Source organism: Drosophila mauritiana, chromosome 2L (genome assembly GCF_004382145.1).
Source record: "Drosophila mauritiana strain mau12 chromosome 2L, ASM438214v1, whole genome shotgun sequence".
NCBI classification, from domain to species: Eukaryota; Metazoa; Arthropoda; class Insecta; order Diptera; family Drosophilidae; genus Drosophila; species Drosophila mauritiana.
In genome coordinates this window covers 18,587,549-18,610,435 of record NC_046667.1, presented here as the reverse complement: position 1 = coordinate 18,610,435, position 22,887 = coordinate 18,587,549, and the positions used below count along the sequence as shown (strand labels likewise).

General features: G+C 46.8%; 8 protein-coding genes and 1 long non-coding RNA gene across 12 annotated transcripts in view; 5 read left to right on the top strand and 4 right to left on the bottom strand.

The window, feature by feature from the left end:
* Positions 1 to 2,954, top strand: part of LOC117150248 (LIM/homeobox protein Lhx4) — a 28,262-nt gene extending 25,308 nt beyond the window's left edge. For 2 of the 4 annotated variants that reach the window (XM_033317044.1, XM_033317046.1), the window contains 6 exons: positions 255 to 429; positions 545 to 756; positions 821 to 1,013; positions 1,079 to 1,230; positions 1,445 to 1,639; positions 1,704 to 2,954. In XM_033317044.1, coding sequence (XP_033172935.1) covers positions 255 to 429; positions 545 to 756; positions 821 to 1,013; positions 1,079 to 1,230; positions 1,445 to 1,639; positions 1,704 to 1,993 — 1,217 coding nt within the window. In that variant the 3' untranslated portion in view covers positions 1,994 to 2,954. The remainder of the gene's footprint in view (positions 1 to 254; positions 430 to 544; positions 757 to 820; positions 1,014 to 1,078; positions 1,231 to 1,444; positions 1,640 to 1,703) is intronic. The other 2 variants (XM_033317045.1, XM_033317047.1) reach the window with 1 other exon arrangement.
* Positions 2,955 to 3,078: 124 nt separating this feature from the next.
* LOC117145569 (apoptosis-inducing factor 3) lies at positions 3,079 to 4,853 on the top strand. The gene has a single exon (XM_033311278.1). The coding sequence runs from the start codon at positions 3,234 to 3,236 to the stop codon at positions 4,851 to 4,853; it is 1,620 nt and encodes a 539-aa protein (XP_033167169.1). The 5' UTR covers positions 3,079 to 3,233.
* A 2,008-nt stretch (positions 4,854 to 6,861) lies between these two features.
* On the top strand, positions 6,862 to 7,438 carry LOC117148833. The gene is made up of 2 exons (XM_033316489.1): positions 6,862 to 6,905; positions 6,960 to 7,438. The coding sequence occupies exon 2, from the start codon at positions 6,999 to 7,001 to the stop codon at positions 7,317 to 7,319; it is 321 nt and encodes a 106-aa protein (XP_033172380.1). The 5' UTR covers positions 6,862 to 6,905; positions 6,960 to 6,998; the 3' UTR covers positions 7,320 to 7,438.
* Positions 7,439 to 8,259: 821 nt separating this feature from the next.
* Positions 8,260 to 11,187, top strand: LOC117137504 (chymotrypsin-like protease CTRL-1). The gene is made up of 6 exons (XM_033298988.1): positions 8,260 to 8,422; positions 8,658 to 9,032; positions 9,151 to 9,259; positions 9,350 to 9,534; positions 10,615 to 10,916; positions 11,034 to 11,187. Exons 1-6 carry the CDS (start codon positions 8,332 to 8,334, stop codon positions 11,145 to 11,147), a joined length of 1,176 nt encoding a protein of 391 aa, XP_033154879.1. The 5' UTR covers positions 8,260 to 8,331; the 3' UTR covers positions 11,148 to 11,187.
* On the bottom strand, positions 10,925 to 12,179 carry LOC117137523. The gene is made up of 3 exons (XR_004459162.1): positions 11,852 to 12,179; positions 11,306 to 11,356; positions 10,925 to 11,165 (listed from the first exon to the last, which is right to left on the bottom strand). It is a non-coding gene; the product is annotated as an uncharacterized LOC117137523 (long non-coding RNA).
* A 439-nt stretch (positions 12,180 to 12,618) lies between these two features.
* LOC117137513 lies at positions 12,619 to 17,319 on the bottom strand. Its single transcript, XM_033299000.1, has 2 exons — positions 16,957 to 17,319; positions 12,619 to 12,854 (listed from the first exon to the last, which is right to left on the bottom strand). Exon 1 carries the CDS (start codon positions 17,297 to 17,299, stop codon positions 16,979 to 16,981), a length of 321 nt encoding a protein of 106 aa, XP_033154891.1. The 5' UTR covers positions 17,300 to 17,319; the 3' UTR covers positions 12,619 to 12,854; positions 16,957 to 16,978.
* LOC117137483 (insulin receptor) lies at positions 12,931 to 16,955 on the top strand. The gene is made up of 6 exons (XM_033298966.1): positions 12,931 to 14,045; positions 14,207 to 14,448; positions 14,526 to 14,654; positions 14,709 to 15,062; positions 15,123 to 15,426; positions 15,488 to 16,955. Exons 1-6 carry the CDS (start codon positions 13,671 to 13,673, stop codon positions 16,922 to 16,924), a joined length of 2,841 nt encoding a protein of 946 aa, XP_033154857.1. The 5' UTR covers positions 12,931 to 13,670; the 3' UTR covers positions 16,925 to 16,955.
* Positions 17,320 to 17,486: 167 nt separating the features above from the next.
* On the bottom strand, positions 17,487 to 18,926 carry LOC117137494 (tRNA-dihydrouridine(20a/20b) synthase [NAD(P)+]-like). The gene is made up of 2 exons (XM_033298976.1): positions 18,765 to 18,926; positions 17,487 to 18,702 (listed from the first exon to the last, which is right to left on the bottom strand). Exons 1-2 carry the CDS (start codon positions 18,850 to 18,852, stop codon positions 17,600 to 17,602), a joined length of 1,191 nt encoding a protein of 396 aa, XP_033154867.1. The 5' UTR covers positions 18,853 to 18,926; the 3' UTR covers positions 17,487 to 17,599.
* Positions 18,927 to 19,087: 161 nt separating this feature from the next.
* Positions 19,088 to 22,824, bottom strand: LOC117150587 (protein phosphatase PHLPP-like protein). Its single transcript, XM_033317542.1, has 5 exons — positions 22,304 to 22,824; positions 22,036 to 22,189; positions 21,008 to 21,804; positions 20,306 to 20,926; positions 19,088 to 20,244 (listed from the first exon to the last, which is right to left on the bottom strand). The coding sequence occupies exons 1-5, from the start codon at positions 22,505 to 22,507 to the stop codon at positions 19,156 to 19,158; spliced, it is 2,865 nt and encodes a 954-aa protein (XP_033173433.1). The 5' UTR covers positions 22,508 to 22,824; the 3' UTR covers positions 19,088 to 19,155.
* Between the last annotated feature and the right edge of the window lie 63 nt (positions 22,825 to 22,887).

The window sequence follows — 22,887 nt, the reverse complement described above, 5'->3', positions numbered from 1 at the left end:
ATATAGTGACTTTTTAAATAGACGACAAAATAAATTCATTTTTGATTAAAATAACTCAATTAACAGTTGTCTTGACTCTGTTGTGTGCGTGAAATAGGCAAAAATATTTGACTGAAACGAAATCGAAAAAATAAAATTTTAAGAACAAAATGGGTAAAGAAAAGCGGAAAACTCTTAACGCCTGTGCAGGAATAGCGCATCCTACATCATAGCATTGATATCATTTAATTGGATATCCTTCCGTCTTCCCACAGCCACAATCCCGAAATGCGGTGGCTGCCACGAGCTGATCCTGGACCGCTTCATCCTCAAAGTGCTGGAGAGGACGTGGCACGCCAAGTGCCTGCAGTGCAGCGAGTGCCATGGCCAGCTGAACGACAAGTGCTTCGCGCGGAATGGCCAGCTCTTCTGCAAGGAGGACTTCTTCAAGTAAGTAAATTTCTCAAATGCCAAGGTCCTTGGCAGTGGGTGGACGTGGGACGTTTGGTAGGCCAAATTGGTTTAATGAAAAATCTCCTTCCATGTCGCACTTGCCAATGTTCGGGTCGAACAGACGTTACGGTACAAAGTGTTCCGCTTGTGATATGGGCATTCCGCCCACGCAGGTGGTGCGTCGGGCGCAGGACAACGTCTACCATCTGCAGTGCTTCCTGTGCGCCATGTGCTCCCGCACCCTGAACACGGGCGACGAGTTCTACCTGATGGAGGATCGCAAGCTGATCTGCAAGCGGGACTACGAGGAGGCCAAGGCCAAGGGTGGGTCATCCTTTTACCATTCAACTAGTAGAACTCCTTCTAATCTGTAGACTCCGCCACTTAGGACTCTATCTGGATGGCTCCTTGGACGGCGATCAGCCGAATAAGCGACCGCGCACCACCATCACCGCCAAGCAGCTGGAGACCCTGAAAACGGCCTACAATAACAGCCCCAAACCCGCCCGCCATGTACGTGAGCAGCTTTCGCAGGACACGGGCCTGGACATGCGGGTGGTGCAGGTCTGGTTCCAGAACAGGTGCGTCCTACTGCGTTTGCCCCTACTTTCCCATGCTTTACCTATGCTCCTATCCATCCTATCAGGCGGGCCAAGGAGAAGCGACTGAAAAAGGACGCGGGCCGCACGCGCTGGAGCCAGTACTTCCGCTCGATGAAGGGCAACTGCTCGCCGCGCACCGACAAATTCCTCGACAAGGATGAGCTGAAGGTTGACTACGACAGCTTCAGTCACCACGGTGAGTGCTTGAGCCTAGACTGGGTGTCTAGGTTGAATGTAAATTGTCAAGTAGTCTGAAAGAATTTCAAAGTTCACTGCCATTATTTTTTGAACAAACTGAAGGTTTCCAGTATAAGATAGCTGAAATATTTCTAGATATGCCATTAAGTGATATCAGTGGATAGCATTTACTATGACCGCCCAGCTACAATCTCCACCTCCACTCCTTGCAGATCTGAGCAACGACAGCTATAGCACCGTCAATTTGGGCCTGGACGAGGGCGCCTCGCCGCACAGCATCCGTGGATCCTACATGCACGGCAGTTCGAGTCCGTCGCAGTATCCGCCGAGCAGTCGCTCGCCGCCGCCAGTTGGCCAGGGCCACACGTTCGGCTCCTATCCGGACAACATTGTGTACACCAACATAGGTGAGTGTCTGCTGTCCTGGTGCTTCCAATTCCTCAGAACTCATGACCTTAGCCTTGCTTTCAGATCAAGCGGTCGGGTCTAGTTTGCATGCCAGCAAGGCGCACCACCGCCTCCACAGTAGCAACAACGTCTCCGATCTGAGCAACGATTCCAGTCCCGATCAGGGATACCCCGACTTTCCGCCCAGCCCCGACTCCTGGCTGGGCGATTCGGGCAGCACCAACACGACCAGCGCCAACAACAATGCGAACAACAACAGCAGCCACAACAACAACAACAGCAGTGGCGGCGGGAGCGGCGGGGTGAGCGTCAGTACCGCCCCCAATCCGTCGGCGCCCGGCGTACATTACTGATACTCGAATCTGCTCTTGCGCTACTTTGAGATGCAGTCGCGCAGTCTGCTGCTGGCCGCTGCCCAGCAGCAGCAGCAGCATCAGCCACATTCGTCGCAGCTATAGCAGCGGCATCACACAGAACGCTCGCAACAGCAGCAGCAGCAGCAGCAGCAACAGAAAAAACAACAGAAAAAGAAACAGGAAAAGCAGCAGCAACAACATTAGATGCAGCAACATGTGACTTGGCGTGCTGCAACATCGACTTCAGCAACATGAGCGGAAATGCTTGGCGCCTGAGAAAGGTGGCAACGCTTCGCGTGGCTTTACCACACACACACACCTCCACACCACCACACATCCACACCCTATTGTTTATGCCCTAAGCCTTCTTAATTCTTGGGAAGCCTACACCGAAAACAAAAATCCAAAACACAATTTGCTCAAAATCCTTGATTTCACTTCGGTTTGCCAAAAGGTGGGCTTAGCTTGAAGATACACCTGACACGGCTTGAATGTTACTAGGCGTTATGATTATCTGTTTCGAACGATTACTTCGCTCTATCATTTAGATTCGTAGCCCTGATATTTTATTGTAAATATTGTATATTTGTGTATAGTGAATGGAAACTAAAACTGAATTTTAAATTAATTAAGTCTGTATAGCGTCAAACAAATGCGGGGCATGGCGAGCACAACATTGGTTAGGCCCTGCCCGGAAAACCAAAACCAACAAAAACATCAACAAGTTATTTATTGCTTTATATAGGAATACAAGAAAATTGCATAGGAGAAATATCAATTACGAAAACGTGATGTCGTATTTATATCTAACGAATAAAAGAATTACAAAAACCAAAAATATTTCAACCAAATAGAAATGTCAGTAAAAAAAAGCAGCAACTACGTAAATGATAAAACGAATGCGATGAAATAAATTACTATTTGACACATAAGAATAAAAGACAACAAAAATTGTTAACCAGAAAGGTGTACTAATTAATTTTAACGCTTTTAAGAACTCCTGGCGAAGGAAGCGTTTCCAAACTTATGAAGTATATATAGATTTTTCATCAAGATGATTCGCCTTGGTGATATGATGGGTATCAGCTTTTCTGCTTGCATATCTACATCCGCCTAGCATTTTCTTTATAATGATTAATAGGTATCTGATAGTCCAGCTTTGGTTTTCTGTGCTTCACACTTTCCATTGTTATTCTGTCAATTAATATGACTCATTCAACTGAGTTCAACATTTCAAATGGAAGAAAATGATTATATCGATCCTGTGGTCGTGTGCCACAAGCTTGAAGTGCAAGAAAATGAGATGAGGCAAGTGGATGCACGCGGAATACCCAGCATCCTTCTGGTCAAGCAAAGTGGAATCCTGCGGGCGGTTGGCGCCATGTGTCCACATCGTGGAGCTCCCCTTGCGAAGGGCGTTCTGTCCAGGAATCGGGTGCGATGTCCTTGGCACGGAGCTTGTTTCAATCTGACTACTGGTGACATTGAGAACTTTCCAGGACTAGATTCGTTGCCCTGTCATCGAGTTAGTGTCGACTCCAGAGGCCAGGTGCTCGTCCAAGTGAAGCGATCTTATTTACTACGACACTCAAGAATAAAACCAATGGCAAGCCGTAACTGGCAGGACCAACGACACTTTCTGGTGGTGGGAGGTGGTCCTTCAGGTGCTGTCTGTGTGGAGACGCTGCGCCAGGAGGGATTCACTGGTCGCTTGACCCTCGTCTGCCGGGAAAAACATCTGCCCTATGATCGAACAGGGATCATGAACTTGTTGAACACTTATACCAAGAACTTGGCCCTTCGGGAAGAACAGTTCTACAAGGACTACGGCATAGAGATGCAGTTGGGAGTATCCGCTGAAAGGTTGAATACGAATTGCAACATCCTTCATTGCGCTAATGGCAAAAGGTTTCCGTATGACAAAATCTATATAGCAACAGGTTATTCCGCCGTCACACCAAACTTACCCGGAGTGCACTTGAAAAATGTGAAAACCATTAGGGACATTGGCGATGCCAGGAGCATATTCCAAATGGTGGACAAATCAACCCAAGTGGTGTGCCTGGGTTCCAGTTTCATGGCTGTCGAGGCTTCGGCCAATCTCGTTTCCAGAGCGGGCAGCGTTACCCTGGTAGCCCGACAAAATGTGCCTTTCAAAAGCACATTGGGTGAGTTGATAGGACAGCGGATACTGAAGCTCCTGGAGGAGAATAAGGTAGATTTGCGCATGAGCAGTGGAATCATCAGGATTTTGGGAAACAGCCGTGGGGAGGTGGCTGCAGTGGAGCTCCTGGATAAGTCGCGAATACCCTGTAATCTGCTCATTCTCGGCACTGGTTGTCAGTGCAACACACAGTTTCTCCAGCGGAGTGGTATCAGCATCAATCCCGATGGCTCCGTGGATGTCAACGACTTTCTGCAGACTAGAGTACGCAATGTTTATGTGGGCGGGGATATAGCCCATGCATATATCTTGGGTGGGTTTCCAGATCGAGTAAATATAAGCCACTATGGATTGGCGCAATACCACGGACGCATTGCTGCACTGAACATGAGTGGCCACATTGCGAAACTGGAAGCCATTCCCTTTTTCTATACTGTGATCTTCGGCAGAGCCTTTCGCTCCGCAGGATATGGACTTTTCAGGGACGTTGTCATCGACGGAAGTCTCGAGGATCTGCAGTTCGTTGCCTACTTCTTGGATGACAACGACAAGGTGACTTCAGTGGCATCCTGCGGTCGGGATCCCATGGTTGCCCAGTTTGCCGAACTAGTGTCGCAGGGAAAAGAATTGTGTCGGTGTCAGATCGTCGATCCCAAGGGGCGAAATTACTGGTTCACGAAGTTAAAGCTTTAGAACTAGAAGTGCTAACACGCTTTTTCGAAGTAATTAGGTTCTTTAAGGAATAAAGATATTTCTGTTTATTTTATTCCCCAAAAGGATGGCATTATATTATATGGATATTAATTATTTCAGTGCTCTGTTAACGAATTCTGTTAATAAAAGCTTTGAATTAACATTCGAATGTCGAAAATTCGACTCAAAGCTTTCTGCTGCTATAAAAAGCTCATTTTCGTTTACAGATAAACATACAGAGGTGGTCAAAAGTATTTACACAACGAGCTTTTTTTTCAATTAGTTGACAATTGAAAAAAAAGCTCGTTGTGTAAATACTTTTGACCACCTCTGTATATTGATCTGAAGCCATACATACTGCATATACATAGTAAAATGAGTCGAATAAATGATCCGTATTTGAACTAAGATCAACGCCGAAATAAATAAAAACTCAGAATGAATCCGCCTTGCGTTTTTATTGATTGAATATCAGCTTAAGACTGAAACAGTTGGTGTGAAAAAATCTTAGATGTACTGGGTTAGTGGGTTGTTTACTTGATCTGCGCGAGAGCGCTTCTTGCTTATGCTTATGTGCAACATATGAAAAAGAATTCTTATGTGCTACGTGGCTATGTGCCTGCCTAGTGGCTGGGTTCTGATTTCGGCTTAAGTGGATGCGCAATATCGAGAAATGTTTGTTTATTTAACAAGGAATCGATGCGGCGGACCACCGCGGTGAATTGTGAGGAAGGCATAATTACGTTACTACATATCTATTAAGCGATATAAGTTAACAAGACAGAATGCTATAGTCGGCTATCAGATACCCGTTACTCAGCTAGTATGAATGCGAACGCGAAATTTCATCCTATTTCTGGGATATCGATAGATATTGGGGAATAAAATGAAAAAAAATTTAAAAATTGTTCCAAAGTGTGGGCTTGACCGGTTCTTGAAATTTACAAGGCTAATAAAATTTTGAAAAAATTTCGAAAAATAGTTCAAAAGTATGGGCGTGGCAATTTTGTGCGGTTTGCGGGCGTTAGAGTTGCGCTGCGCCCTTGTCTTAAGAATCTGTATGCTGAATCTCAACCTTCTAGCTTTTATAGTTCCTAAGATCTCGACGATCCTACGGACAAGGCTAGATCGACTCGGCTATTGATCCTGATCAAGAATAAATGTATGTACATATGTACATATATATGTATATACTTCATATGGTCGGAAACATTTCTTCTGCCTGTTATATACTTTTCAACGAATCTAGTATACCCTATTACTCTACGAGTAACGGGTATAATTATAATTTAGACAAGAATAATTTTCTGGACATTCAAAAGTGATTTCTCTGTTAAGATCGGGACATAGATCGGGACAGACAGCGGGTCAGAGATCCTAAGTAGAGTGTCTAAAAACACCTGGGTGCCTAGACACCCATTGTTTAGCGGGTGCACTTTGAGTGCCAGTGGTAAGCTGCAGTTCTCTGGTATGTACTCCTCCGGATACAGTTCTAAGTCTCTAATTAATAAAGATGGGTTAAAACCTAAACGTTAACTTTAAATGCAAATTGTACATTATATCTAATGCAGTGTTTTTGCATCTCATATAACCCCAAACAATTAAATTTTGTGTTGATGTTTCATACAGAGCGGGGGGTAATTCCCTATGTGAGGTGGTCATTAATATTTCAGCAATTTACTGACAGTTTAAACACGTTAATGGGCACATCAAAGCGGTAATAAGAGCCACATAACGGTAACTCGGCTAGCAAAACTAACTTTTTTGCACACCCATATTCATATATGTATGTACATACATATCACACGTTTATATTTATGTGAATATCATTGCTTCCGTTCACATGGAAAAGCATTCTTTTGTTGGCCATTTAATGGGTTAACAGTTTAGCAGGTAAATTATGCAATATGCAATGCAAAACGTCCACAATAAGCATTGCAATTAATTAGTTACTTTTGTTCCTTCTAAAACAAGTGATAAATAAAAAAAATATACCTATGCATTGCATTTACCTTCAAAATAAAGAGCTCACTTTCGTAATTTTCCGAATTGGTTGGTACAGTTGCTTTCAAATTTTGTAACTATTTAAAGATTTGAAAACCACAGAGTTATCGACTTTGGAGAAGGACTGACACCTTGAGCACCATGTGTTTCAATGTACTGGGCGTGAGCAATCTTCTACCCGATTGCAGCATTGAAAACCAGGCCCATCTGTACTCTTTGCTGCAGCAACTCCTGAACCAGGATCGTCGTCCGGAGGAAGTGAGTGACGAGTTGCGGGATCGCTACAACGTATTCCGCCAGGTTTTGCCCAACTACCCGGCACCGGAACAGCCAGACGACGATCTGCTAATATTCGCTGATGAGTTGTTTCAGGAGCAGCCGGCAATATGGACCTTCACAGACAGAATCCTGTCGAATAGTGATTCCGAGCAGATCGGCATCGGCATGGACCGTCACCATTAGACCACATTCATTTAAAAAGTGAAATTATGTCTTTGGTTGTCTGTCAAGTGGCCGGAGTGGCGTTAAATGTAATGAAAGTAAAACGCTGCCATTAAATGTTCGACAATAAAAAAGGAAAATTCGGCATTAAATTACAAAACAATTTGGTGGTCAGTGGTACTGGCAAACACATACGTATATTAAGCAATTTAATGTGCGTTTGTCGCGCTTGTTTTCCTGCCTAAAAAACTGGAACCGGCTGGCCGTTTGTCCAGTGAAATGCGCCAGCTTATCAAATCTAAATGATCTCATTCAACATATTTTATTATTACCCAAAACAAAATAGAATGCGAGAAACGTAAGCTAATCTCACTTAAATAATAGCATACATCACCAAACAGGGGAAAGTGTAGGCCAAGTGGAGCTGTGAGTGCCCTACTAAAAGGGGGATACTTTAAAGAAGTGATATAAACTATTAGGTAATAAGCTATAATACTCTGAAGTTACTGATACAGATCAACGTTATATCTACTTTGTTTTGTATATCATACTTTGTGTATGTTGTAGGGCATTCAATAGTTGCTGAGGCCTAACCCACCGACCCTAAACTCACTTTTACCAAAACGACCACTAATGGCCAAAACGAGAAAAAAGCACACAGTGCACTGCGGACGGATTCACGAGATCGCTTGCAATGGACGGACGGATCCGCAGTTCTGCCATAGAAATATGTATCTTTCTGAGCGGCTGGAGGGTAAATTACAACCTGGAAATGGTCGCGAATCGAGACCAAACTGTCATAAAAATCAGTTAATAACCGCAGACCAGTATATAGAAGTTAATATGTGTGCGATACACTTATCTGGTTGTGTGAACACGTAGATTTTCATTTTCATTTGGCCGATCGGCCAGTTGGGGCATCGCCTCGTTTAGTTGACTGAGTTTTGTTCACCTGCACGGTTCGAATTACCGGAAACCGAAGTTCTGAGCCTTTACCTACAAATAGTATTGCCACTTAAAAGTAAAAGCATATATGCAAAAGTTTAAGAAAATGCACGCGTTAACAATACTTTTACCAGTTTTGCAACTATTGGCAAGCGTTCGAGCGGAATCGGGAGAATTCGGTAGGATATAGTCTAAAAGGGATAATAGTGCTACTAAAAGTGATAAATATTCAAAATAAAAATGTAACATTATCAAAGTTAGAGAATGAATATTACTAAGTATTTTATTGAATCTGGAAATTACTCCTGTGATGGTACTATCTTGAAATTCAAATTAAGTGTTTACGGTGTATGAAACATGCCAATATTTAGTGCCAAAGAAACCAAGATCCAGCCTAACCTAAGCATCTTGCAGAGAAACTTCTGGTGCCCGTGAGCCACGGAAACGCAGAGCAAAGGAGCGGAGCACGGAGCAACGAGACTACTGGACACTCGGTGTCCGCCCGCTCCTACTACGACGTGGTGCAAAACGCCGGACAGACGGGCTGCTCCGTGGGCACCGAGTGCACCCCGCTCCACGACTGCACCGCTCTGATCTACGAGGTGGCCCGGAGCTGCTACTACGGCGACAAGTCGCTCTACTGCGGCGGAGCCAGCGAGGAGCTGCCCTACGTCTGCTGCCCCAGCAGTCCGCTGGAGAAGAACCAGGTGTGCGGCAAGTCCCTGGTCCAGGGGCACTTCTACAAGGGACTGGGCTCCTATCCCTTCGTCGCGCGCATCGGCTTCAAACGTAAGAGATATATTTAGTAGACAAATGCAGGATTTCGCCAGTTGAAAATATATATTTTTTGTGTCAATAATAGATTATTCCTAGATGTTTCTAAAGTAATTGTTAAATTAATATTTAGATGTCAACACTGGAGCCTTTGCTTATCCGTGTGCCGGAGCCGTAATTGCCCGCCGGGTCATCCTCACGGCCGCCCATTGCGCTCTGGCCAAGGCCGATGGACACCGACTGTAAGTTGGCCACTGGGTGCAGTGCATCACGATGCTTGTGGGTTGGCGAGGCATCTGATCGACTTTCTCCCACACTCCGCACTTTTGCAGGTCGTCGGTGCGCGTGGGCGAGTACGATACGAGTAGCGATCCGGACTGCGCCAACACCGGATTCTGTGCACCGCGGTCCGTCAACCACGCCATCAGCCATGTGATCGTGCATCCCGACTACAAGCAGGGCCAGTATCACCATGACATTGCTCTGCTGGTGCTCAAAACGCCGCTAAACTATTCGGGTGAGTTCTGGGCGGGATGGGGAGGAGGCACCCCTATACATGTATATCTATATTCATACACATATATCGAAGTCCAATGGGTGGTTACGCTTGGCAGTGTCGGCGTTAATTAAAAATCGTTTTGTTCTGTCATCTTTCCGACCGCTCCACTCCAAGCTCACATGTCATGTAGCTGATGCGACGAGGTTGGGGCTTGCGATCCCCACATGTCACTTAATTGGGCGGCGTCGGGCTTTGCTGCGTGTTTGCTGTACCAACTAATGGGTTGATCGCGACCTGGTCACCGGATCCACTTTGATTTGTGGCTTTTGGCCTCGGTTCAATGGCTTCGGTAATGGTATACCCAAGCTCGAAAGTAACTCCTCTCAAACGCAACCAGGAATCCTGGCCCATTCAGCACTTCACTTCATTGAGAACTTGGCTTGTGTTTACGATACTTGCAAATTGTGGGTTCCCGCTGCCGCGGACTCGAATCGCATCGAACGTGATGCTGATGGTCTGAAATTGAATTCGGAGGCGTAAAACCATATTGCACATAGCATATCGAATAGGGGTCATTAGGGAGCAGCGGACGGCCGATCGGTGAGGCAATCGATTGGCTAATTGCAATTTGGCCAGTTCGTAAACAGATCATTACCGGCGACCCAAAAGGGGCGTCGCCCAGTTGGCTGGCCAACTTGTTTGCGTTCATCCTTATTGCTTTATAATGCCCAATAAAATACAGCGGTCCGAGATAAATAAATGGGCCCAGAGCAAGGGCGTGTTCCAATGGGGAGCTCCTTTTTTCGGCACAAACAAAATTACTACTTGGAACGCTAAAAGAGCTGCTGCCAAATATCAAAAAAATCAAGTTGCACTTTTGTGCGATAAATCGAATGGCATGTTCATCAATCTGATATCATCTAGTAGATACATTTGTATTTCAAACTAAGTAGTTCTGTTTCCGGAGGCCCCCTTTCGAAAAAGTATACGCAAGCCCCTTTGGGCCAGGCAACAATGTTGCAGATTTGGGCAGGTAGCGATCAGAAGTCGAATGTAAGATTAATGGCGGCCAACCCATTTCCAATCTCGCACCGCCAGTGGCTACACAGCCCATCTGCCTGCAGAAGACACGCGCCAACCTGGTGGTGGGCAAACGGGCTACCATCGCCGGTTGGGGCAAGATGTCCACGTCGAGTGTCCGCCAGCCGGAGATGTCGCATCTGGACGTGCCGCTGACCAGCTGGGACCTGTGCCTGCGCAACTACGGCTCCACGGGTGCCCTGGAATCGCCCAACTCCATCGAGGGTCAATGGATGTGCGCAGGCGGTGAGGGCAAGGACGTCTGCCAAGGATTCGGCGGAGCACCACTATTCATACAAGAGAACGGCATCTTTTCACAGGTAATGAAATGCATTCGATCTACAATCCGTTCAATAAATCGTAATTTACTGCTATCTAGTGCCGGAAAACTTTATATATTTATCTGCAACTAAAACTTTAAGTAACTTATCCCACAGATCGGCATCATGTCCTTTGGATCTGATAACTGCGGCGGTCTGCGCATCCCGAGTGTCTACACATCCGTGGCCCACTTTTCCGAGTGGATTCACGACAACACGCCGCCGGAGTAGACTCCACTTAAGTAGGACCTAAAATTGCATTATTTAAATAAAGATATGAATAAATACCAACATCGGACTATATTTGTTATTCAAAGTCATCGTAGAAAGCTACTGCATTCTGTAGCGCTTCCCATTGATCTGATATGTTGATCTGAGTTTACACGCACCCAATCACTTAATTGAATTAATTGAACTCTGACACGAACCACTCGCCGGGGCTGAAAAATAAGAAAATCATCTTTTATACAAATAAGATGACGGTAGGGAAGTAAAACTTGGGGACTATTGGAATCTCTTCAAGCAATCGTATCTCATATTGTAGCTCTAATGAATTATCTTTTCTTTATTACAAATAATATATTTATTTGAAATTGTGTGAAACAGAACTAAAAAAGATTGTGAATATTTTAATAATGAATAAATACAACTTCATATAAGCTTACCCCTATTAAAAAACTCACAAGATGATTCTTAAAAAACAACAGCACTTTTTATTCCTTTTATTAGAGTACATTAAAAGGGAATTACGTGTTCCATCAAATGAGTTAATCAAGGTGAACCACTGATTTCACAGCACAGTACACAGAGAGCAAAATGCATATGCAGAAATGTTGCATAACAATATTTTGGAGCATATACTTCAGTATCGAAATTCACATTTCTTAGCCACTTCTGCAGTAACTTTTGTTTAGAATTCACTTTAGCCGCATTACCCTGTTTTGTTACGGAGCTCCACCTTCATTTCTTCATGCACATTCTATGCTCTCCGCAAACGAAAACTCCTCATTGCCGGCTCGTTAAACTTAATCGCTCCAGAGTCTGCATGGGAATTCTCCTGCCTGGACTTCGAGTTGACCATGTGCGTGCGGAGAGAAGAGTCCAGTCCGAGATGCCGATGAGGATGCCGGTACCGGTGCCATGTGGCTAATTGGAGTCAGCTGTTTTTATGAGCCACTGTGATCAGCTGGTGGTTTGGCAGGAGCTGGAGTTGGAGTTGGTGCTGTTGCTGGAGCCCATAAGTGGGGCCATAAAAATCGAAATGGCTGCACTGCGCCAAAGAGCGCATAGAATCGGAATAGAATGGAATTCCTCGGATTCCTCGATTGCTGGCCATTGCATAAGCTGCGTACAAATTAACTGGCTCACATTCCCGGAGAAATGAAACGACGGCCTAATCAATTCACGAGAACACTTTGCCCCGCCGAAGGCAGAGTATCTGGCCATCGGCGAGAGCCGGGGACGGCGGCGATGCTGGGGCAGAAGCCACTAAATGGAAAATCAATTTGTTTGCTCTCCACGACGGACGAGCTTCCCAGACGGTCAGTCGGCAGTCGATCGTCGCGAGGTGAGCACCGCGTCGCGCTCTCGCATCTCCCATTTTGCACTGGGCGAAAAAATCCTTCGAACAGCGTCGAAAATATTTTAATTGCCTACCCTGTGTGTGTGTCCAGCTAAAGTTGCACAAGAATGAAACGCTGAATTTTTTTTTTTTTTTTTTGAATTCTTATATTTAACAGTCTGGCTGTTTGGCACCAACTAATTGAGGTGCCTTACTATATAGCTAAATATATTAGTGAACTACCACGATAAATTCGAATTTCGCTTGCAGTGCGCGAAACGCTCAAGTTATTTTAACGGTGTTAATTACAAAATACGATTTCTTAAAAACTATGTGCTTCATCCATTGAGGTAGTGACGATCAAAGTGTTCAAATCCCTGGAAGTATAAAATATAAATATATACATTTAAAAAGAATATGTATTTAAACTATTAAACAAATATAATTATAAAGAGTTAATTTATGCACATGTGAATAAAAAGTGAATAAAAAAATACGATCCAAAATTATCAGTGATTTTACAAATTTATATTTCAACAATGTTTATAACTCCCTTGTTTTTCAAGCTCAAGATCTTCATGCCGAGCTACTAAAGCATATTTGAAAATTTGAGACATGCAGACCTGTTTTTTTGAAATGAGTTGTTCTGCCCACATACCATATAGTGCATTTTTATAGTTCTCAATTAGGAAAAGATGATTTGAGTGTATGGCAACCCCCGCGAGTGAATATAAGAGCCGAAGATCGCTCTGCACGAGCCCAAACTAATCCAATTAAAAAACAAACAATAAACAAATACGATCGAAGGAATTGTTTTTGACGTGCGTAATGCGCCTGTGTGGTAACGTGTTTGTTTACGCTTCCGATCTAGACAGTAAACCAAAATAATTAGCGTAGATTTAACAACAAAAAGCGAGCCCTCCGTGCGCGATATTTCGCCAGCGATTGCGAGAGCTCAAAAAAAGCGCCCAAGTCATAAATATCGGGCCTAATCAGATGGACGCTGGAGTGTAAGGGCGCTAATTGGGCATGCTACATATGTACAACTAACTGTAAGCTGATCGGATCGAAAAAACATAGGTTCGGTAGAAACGGCGCAATATGTGGGGGCGACATCGCTGCCGGCAGAAGAAGCTAAAGAGGATAAGCGAAAAATAAAGTTCAAAACTCTTTTCAAGTCCCAGCTTGGCAACATGCACTGCGGCAACATGCTGCTGGCCGTCGGCCTCATGTTGCTGGCGCTATATGGCCCCTGCGCCGAATCCAAAACGGAGCAAGAGTGCACCAGCATCGACATCCGAAACGAGTGCAAGAACATGCATCTGCTGGACAACTGCACCGTGGTCACCGGATACGTCATGATCACGCTGATCACCATCGAACAGCGCTGCAACTTCTCGAAGTACTCATACCCGCTGCTCACCGAGATCACCGAGTTCATGATCTTCACCGACGTGCGCGGCCTGGTCAACATCACCGAGATGTTCCCGCACCTGACCGTCATTCGAGGTCGTCGGCTGTTCCTCAACTACGCGCTCGGCGTGACCAACATGCACGAGCTGGAACAGGTGAGAGATCCTAAGCACATTCCATTGATAATGGAAAAGATTGATCCCTAAAAAGCTTGTGTTATAAGAAGAAATATCTAATTTCTTAGATCTTTGAACCATTTGCATGTTTTTTTTTTTGAATAAAATAATCTCCTTTTTGATAACTCCTGAACTCCCAGCTGGCCTTTCCCAAATTGGTGGCCATTCAACGTGGACAAGTCTACATCGGCAACTGCCCCAAGCTCTGCAGCATCGCCCGGGTTAATTGGGATCTGCTGACGCTCACTAGAGGCGAGAACAACATCATAATGGTCAATAAAAACTGCAGCACACCGGTTTGCTCTGGATGCAGTTCCTCGCACTGCTGGTCGAATCACTACTGCCAACGATCCGTCAACGAAAATGTCGCCAATCCGAAGGGGTAAGTATTACTTGAAATTAATCTAGACTAACTTTTTTTACTCTCCTCGAATGATAAATGCTAATCCCTAATCGCAGCAACATAAACGCATGCCACGAGGAGTGCTTGGGTGGCTGCAAGAACAACTCATCATCCCCAGCTGACTGCAGCGTCTGCCGCGGACTCAGTGATGATGGTGTCTGCGTGAAGAGCTGTCCGAAGAACAAGTGAGTGGACACTTTCTGCCGCATCCGGCTCTATATAAACATACTGTCTTACAGGTACGTCATGGAGAACTATCAGCGCTGCTATACGAAGGCCGAGTGTGTGCTAAAGCACGGCTATGTTATTTCCGGAACACAGTGTGTGGCTTTCTGTCCCAGCGGCTACAAGACGAACAACCTTTCGGAGTGCGTGCTCTGTAGCCCCGATGAGGCTTGTATCAGCTTCTGCACGCCGGAGTGGCCAGGAAAAGCGTTTACCGTATACAATCTGGCTGATGCCGAGAATTTGCGTGGCTGTCAGATCTTCAATGGCAGCCTGGTCATCACAATCCGCAACAAGGTGAACGAGACGCAGTTGTACCAGAGCTTCACTAGTATGCGCGAGGTTCGGGGGCATGTAAAAGTCTATCGGTGGGTTTTAATATTTTAGGTGTTTCACTGTCATTTAAACATATTTATTTCTTGCCGCAGTTCCTCCCAGCTAAAAAGCTTGCAATTCTTGAGGAATTTGGAGCGCGTTCATGGTGATCCCCTAGAGAATCGCCACTACTCCTTCATACTTTATGACAACAAGGAGCTGTCCGAGTTGTGGACACCCTCGCGGCAACTGGAGTTCATGGAGGGCGGCATGTTCATGCATCGCAACAACAAACTGTGCAACCGGAGGATGCGGGAGTTTCAAAACGCTGTGACCCATGATAGAGCCCTGGACTCCCTGCAGACCAACGACCAGGAGGTGCAGTGCAGCCCCTCGAAATTGAAGCTAAATGTGCAGGTAAATAGCCCTAGCTTTTCTTAAGATATATACTGACGATCTCTGTTTTACTTATATTTAGAAACGAACCCATCGGTCTGTGAAGCTAAGCTGGCTCAAGTCACAAACAAGCCAGAAGATTGAGGTGATCCACCGACCTTTATTGCCGGGGAAACTATACCACGAAGAAAGTGAACTGGAAGCGCCCATATGTACACGAATCAACTGGAAACGGCGCCTCCTCTTCCCTGACGATCTGATCGAAAATGGCACACACTATCTTTTCGACTTGGATGATCTTCAACCGGACACACGGTATGCCGTCCTGCTGCGTACTTTCGGCAATGATGAGTCACATGAGGCGTATGAGGCACGCAGCGAATTGACCTACGTGCAGACGGAGCTGGACATTCCGAAGCCTCCGTTGCTAGAGCTGGTCAAGAAGACGGATAGCTCGCTGACGGTTCGAATGGCCAGTCACGACCATGTTAGCTTTCTTCTTACAGTCTTCGAATTGAGCGATGATCAGGCGTATATAGAGCAGAGGAACTACTGCCACCAGCCGTCGTACGTGTGGCAGGACATGGACGGCCCCAGGTGGATGGCGTACGAGGACTACGACGACTGCTGTGCCCAGAAGGCCGAGCAGTTGGAGGATTCTCGATTCATTGCGGACATGAGGGAACAATATCGCTGCACCCTTGATGATCGCAAGCAGTGCCGACGACTGGCACTTACAGAGGCCTCGCTTCCACAGCTTCGGCTGCCGGGAAACACCACGGAGTACGAGCTTAAGGCGCTGCACCGCTATCGCCTGTATGCGCTTCAGCTGCAAGCCTGCAATCAACTGGGATGCAGCAGCCACACAACGCTCTACGGACGAACGAACTATACAATGGGTGCCGATCTTCTCACCCAACTGTATGCCTGCCATATTCCGGAATTGGACAAGTACATTATGCGCTTCCACGAGCCTGAGAAGCCCAATGGCCTGGTGACCAACTACGTAATTCACTTTCGCAACAACTTCTCGCAGACACACGTCGGGTGTGTAACGCGGATGGATCACCAGAGTGCCGGCTACATGTACGTGAAGCAGATAAACATAACTTTCACCAAGTGCGCTGTGCGGGTTCATTCCCTGGCCGGGGATGTGATGACGCCCTACATGCCAATCAGCCTGTGCAGCGACGAGGACCGTCTACAGGCGTTTCACAGCAGGGAGGCCAAGGAACTTTCGCCAGAAATCACAGACATGCCAGCGACAGCGTCACATGGCCGTGGCATTAGCATATTCCTTATCTGCTTCCTGTTTGGGTGCAGTGTATCGCTGGTTTGGGTTCTTTACAAGCGGCGATGTTGGAGGAAGTTGCCGGGACTCCGGCGATATGTGCCCGTGCGGGAGCAGTGGCTGCGGGACCGACAACAAACTGAGGATCGCGAAATCCTGGTCGACGGTTTTGAGACAGTTCGTTTTCAGAACAACAACAACAGCCAGGCGGACGATTATCCCATGTAAACGATAATATACATTTGTATGTGAAAACTTACCTTGCTTGCTCAAGGATAGACCCTAGGTGGAGGATGTGCTAGGCTTGGTTGTGGGCTCCGACTTGTCGGCGTCATCGTCCAGGTTCTTGCCGCTGGCCAGGAGAACAGCTGGAACGCTGCTTGAGGTAGCCGGGAGGACCTCGCTGTCGGAAGGGGGTGTGGGCGTCCGGGGAGTTAGCAATTGTTGGCGGGTCCTCAGGCGCTCCATCTTAGCCTGCTCGTACTCCTTGAGATCGGACAGCTTCAGCTGGATGGTCTGCAGTTCGCGGCGTCGCATTTTTCCGGGATGTTTTCTTTTGGGGAGGAAGTATACAATCTGTATATCTTTATATCGATAAAGCATAGAAGTTATCGGATGCACTAGCTCGCCAGGGGTGACATAGGTTAGTCAACATATCGATAACATTAGTACCATTTTCCCATTATTAACATGAAGGGGTTTTTTTTAAATGAAAATCATTTTATCTTTGAAATAATTGATGTACCTAAGTATTGGCTTATATTTTGTGGGAAATAAAATATACAAAAACTTGGCTGCCCATTGTTTCTTCACTATAAAGTGTTTAAATATATTAGATATCAATCTATTTGTTATGTACAAAATCTATGCCTCACCAAACTAGTGATATATTAATAAAACAATTTACTCCTCGTCACCAAAGAGTCCTCCCAGTTCCAAATCTTCTCCGCCAGTTCCGGTCAACTGATGTGCTCTGAATTCCGTAAAGAACTTTCCGTCGCTTTTCGAACTCCAGGCCTGCTCATCCGACTCGGCAGCAATGTGCCGGGCGTGCTTGGGCGGTGTGAAGTGGGTGTACGTGCAATCCGTGTAGTCAGCCGACGGTGTGTCGTCCTCACTGTATTCCAGATTGTAGTGCTTCTTCAGGAAGTCGACGACCTGTTCTTTGGAACCCAAACTGTTGAATTGCACTCGAAGATCTCGTTTCATGTGAGCGCTATACATGAAGGTGAGGTGGTGGTGAAAGCACTGAAACAGCAGGTTATCCCTGGCAGCAGAGGCTATATCCAACCACTGTTGTACACAGGACAATGGCGTTGTTTTGCCCTCTGGATAGCTGCTATTGAAGAGAGCCGGATTAGCAAGCAAGCCTCGAGCAGCCATTACACCAGCTGCACCCGTCTGTTCATGCATATCGCAAGCATCCCTGTAGCTCTCCACATTGCCGTTGACTATCAGGGGGATCTGAAGGGACTGGCGCACCTGGGACATAGCTGGGATGTCTAGTGTGTCCTTTGAGTGTTTTTGGGCTGGCGTCCGACCGTGAAGTGTTAGAAAGGTGACGCCCGCGTGCTCCAACTGGCGGGCTAAGTCGATAGTGCGCTGCAAGGACTCCTCACCTCCCAGCAGACGCATCTTCACCGAGACACTGAAATCCCCAGGCAGTGTGCGCCTTACTTCCTGAACCACTTGATGCACTAGCTCCGGCTGGCGCAGCATTCCGCAACCGTAGCCCTTCGCCATTGCCCAGCTTTGTGGACATCCGCAGTTTAGATCGATGCCATCGACATATGGGTAGATGAGCTGGGCGGATGTGACGAATTCCGTAGGATCCTTGGCCGCAAACTGAGCGATCAGCGGCTGGTCATCTGCACCCGTGGAGAACTCGTTCTGGCGGGCCTTTTCGCTGTTGTTAATGGAATCCGAGATCATCATGGGTGTAAACGCTAGTTGTACTCCATTCAGACGTACTAGACGCCGAAATTCAAGCTTACTATAGCGCACCACTGAGAAATAATTATGCAGATTTAGCAATAGAATACTGGCTAATCGTATTTTATTAATTTACTTGGAGCGCTGACCCGCACGAAATCCGATTGTGCTTCCGCGAACAGCGCAGCGATGTCGTGGTGCGGTCTCTGCTGCGGCAGGTGCATGGTTATAAAATATTTAAAGGTAAACAAAAATAAACAATTGCCAAACGTGGTACAAAGCCGCTAATGCATATCGGTGGCTACCACGTGAGGGAAATCGATAGATCAGCAATCGCTTAATACATACCGATACATTGCACGGTAATAACGGGTTTCGGTAAGGTTTGTAATACGGTGATTTTAGTAACGAATATATTTTTTTATTTTCATAGTTTAGAGAGTCTTAAGACAAACTAATAATGGAATTATCTAACGAATATTTTCTTACATTTAAACTTATTGTAAATACCCCGATGAAAGACTAAGCTAAAGTTCTGTCGTGGCCACTCCCCAGTACTTTCGCATTCTACTCTCGTGCTCGTTGAAGTCATCATCGTCGTGTTCCTCTTCGTCCAGGATGTTTCTCTCCCGCTCCTGGGTAACGGCAAAGTCGTATTCGAAATTGTAGGGCATCAGGCGCTGAAGGGATCCAAAATAGGCTGAATTTGGACCTGTGGACCGCTTGACTGTGCCTCCGTGAAACTTGGGCCGTGGCTTGGCATCAAATATATTATAGCCGTAGCTATGGGCCTGCTGGAAGGAGAGGGCACTGCCAAAGTGTCCTGGGGGCGATTGCTTCACCTGATGATATGAACCCAGAGGCACAGAAGTCGTTATGGGTTGGGGTAATTGAGGAGTGCTGGTCGAGATGAACTTGTTGGTGACAGTCCGCATTAAATTCGAGGTAAAGTCATTCCGTTCTGGAAGAACTGTAGCTGCCATGATGGCATTGGGTACGGTACGTTGTTTAGTGAAAGACTTAGAGATGGTGTTTAGCTCCTTATCGAACAGCAGCTGGGTGTTCTGCTCCAGCATGTACTCCCAGCACTTGAACTGCTCCTCAGAAAGCACTGATTCTGATACCGACTCTGTTTCGTCCAGCATCTCAAGCTGTTGCTCCTCCTGCAGGACACGGGCATGGGCCAGTACGAACTCATCGTCCTTATCCTTGGCCAGCAGGTCCCGATCACTCTGCCCACTTGGAGAGGATCGTCCTGCCAGCGGCTCCTGTTCAATGGCTCGGTGGCGACAGGCGTTGCTCCGGTCGCAGCACGTACGCTTGCAAACTGATCCACTGGACAAAGGTAAGGAAATCGGCTGGGGCTTCTTGCGTACACTTTGCTTAAGCTCTCGTATCAGGTGGTCCACATCCGTACCTAGGTGGCGAAAGCGAACCACAATTACACTGAGACTCTCCGCCGCAGCAAAGCTTTGAGCAATGTCCACCAGTCGCTTGGCCGCAAGCAGGGAGTTCTCCTCCTTTCGGATCTCTCGGGCTGCACGATCAATATCCATCACTGACCAGAGCTGAGCATTGCCCACCACCAAGTACTCGTCGTCGTTGCTGAGAATGAGCTGCAACAAGGAACCGCTTTCAATTTGATTGGACTAAATATTTGGTGTGGTAAAAACTTGCCTCTAACACATGTGGATCTGGCATGGAATGACTCTGATCCTTTTGAATGCCTTCCGCTTTGGTAAGACGCAACTGGGAGGTGCGTCGTATCAGATAGGCGTCCAGGCCTCCAGTGCTTGCCATGCGTAGGACGTATCGTTTGCTCTTCAGCGGTCTTACTTTGGAAGGAGCGCGTGTCCTGGTAAGATGGAACAATGCGGCACTCCGCACACTGCCACATTGCTGCTGCGCCGCCAGCAGGGTAAACTTCATGTAATCCCTGACCGCCGAGTCCTTGACCATCTGCTCCTGCTTCATCAGATCGGGCACCATATGAGCCATCTCCTGGGCGGCCCGACCGCGACCCTCCAATGCCTCGAACATCCCGAACAGAGCCTCATCTGATCCCCCGTAGTTTGCAGCCCTTAGTTGGTAAACTGAAAGCTTCCGGCAATCACCAGAGCCCGGGGTTTCCGCAAATCCCATCGTCCAAGGCCCAGTGGACTTATTCTGATTCCGTTGGGCACTCACCTGTCGGATCTTGGTTGTCGGCAAAGCAGCTCTATTGTTTCCGGAGACGTCGATTAGGCTCCAATGGCGCTGGCTCTGGGTCTGACAAACCTTGAACTGCTGCTCGTCCACCTGAAGGATATTGATATTAGTTGATCAATAACAGCTGTGCCATTTGAAACCATAAGTTGGGTTTAGGTGCTCATATCTTACCTGCAACTGCAAGTTCCCCGATAGATCCAGGTACTTCAGATTCCTTGATGGAACCAATGCCAGCAGATTGACGCGATCCAGATGATTATGCGAGAGATCAAGGACCTTCAGCATGGCTAACTTTGCCAGTTGCGGGGTGCAGAGGAGCAGATTGTTGCAGCAGCGTAGCACCCTAAGCTGACCTAGAGTGGCCACCTCCTCGGGCAGTTGTTGCAGCATGTTACCAGACAAAACTAGGATCTCCAGTTCCGGCCAGTTGCGAACACAGGCGGCGGGCAGGACCCCGATGCGATTGTAGGCCAGATGGAGTACTCTCAACTTGGCGGCATTGTGCAAGGGCTCAAAGATGCTATCATTCAGGTGATTCCCCGCCAGCGATAGATTCACCAGCGCAGCATGGTTATTCTGCTCGTAGCGTGGCAGGGTGGACAGTTTGTTGCAGGAGACATTCAGCGTTTCCAGGCGAGCGTGGGTCACGGCAAAAAAGTTGTCCGGAAGATTCGGTAGCTCATTGCTTTGCAACTGAAGACTCCGGATGCTGGAAAAGCCCTCCGGAAATTGGTCCAGCTGCTTTAGATCGTTGTATGCCAGGTCTAAGGACACCAGCTCAGTTATCCTGTAGTTGCGTAACAGTCCTGCCACGTTGCTAAGCCGATTGTGTGAAGCATCCAAGGCGGTCAAGGAGGCACACGCTCCGACCCAGTTGGGCAGCTCACTGAAGTTATTGTGAGAGACGTCAATGCGCTGCAGCTTCAGCGGAACTGGATGCGTGTTCGTTGTGGATATGTTGTGCAGGTCTAGAATTCAGATGGGAAAAGTAATAGAAGCCTGTTATAAATTCTACCCATTACTCATATAGCAGATTTCGTCGATCCAACCCTATAAAGTTCTAATCAATTTCCGTCCGTCCGTCCGAATAAAAGCTACTTCTTAGGAATTATATAAGTTTAAAATGTAACGTTGAGCAACAGATTATAAAGACGTAGACGCAATTAATTTAAGGAATACATTCTAAGAGAACCCCTTACAATTATGGTCGGCGACAAGTGTCTGCAAATTGGTGGCATTTATGATCAGTTCCATCAGCTTGTTCCGGCTGCACTTCAGCGTCTCCAGTTGAGCGAGCGAACTGAGATCCAAGACCTCCATTTCGTTTTCGCATACCTCCAGCTGGGTCAAGTACTGCGGACGAAAAGAGAAAACGGCGATTGGGGAAGATGTTCAGGCCTGCCAGCCGGATATGGAGTACCGGAAGCCGGATGTCGGTTACCGACAGCCGGAGTGGAGTCAACTCACATTGTAGTTGCCAATCAAGATGCTGCCGCCCAGTTGGCTGCCCTTCAGGCTGAGCTTCTGGGGGGATGTCTGGCCAAAAGTGGCCGCCTGCTCCTCCTCCGCCGCCGTCACCTCGGCGGGCAGTGGATGCGGTCCACTGTGGCTGGCACTAACTTTCAGCTTCGATTTGTACGGATCCGCTGGCTTCCTCGTGGCTTTGAGCATTGTTTTCGGCCCTCTCGGGGGTTTCTTTTATTTCACTTCCAGCTCTTGGCAAAGACTCCAACTTCGCTATGCATCAACGAACACCCATCGAGTGGCGATCGCAGCGGATTTCATTTGTTTTCGTGGGGTAATCCACTGCACTATTATTTTTAAAACCTTCTTATTTCACTAGCTTACTAATTCATATCACCATTTGCCTGCACTTATTAGTTCTTCCAAGGGGACTTGCCGAGATTTGGCAATAGGCAACTGTGTGGATTTGGTAATACTCCTACATTTTACTCTATGATCCGCACCCGATAAATGCGACCGCTCAACTGAAGACGAACACGATAACTACGGCTATGATGACTCTGGGCCGTTACAGAAAGACGGACACG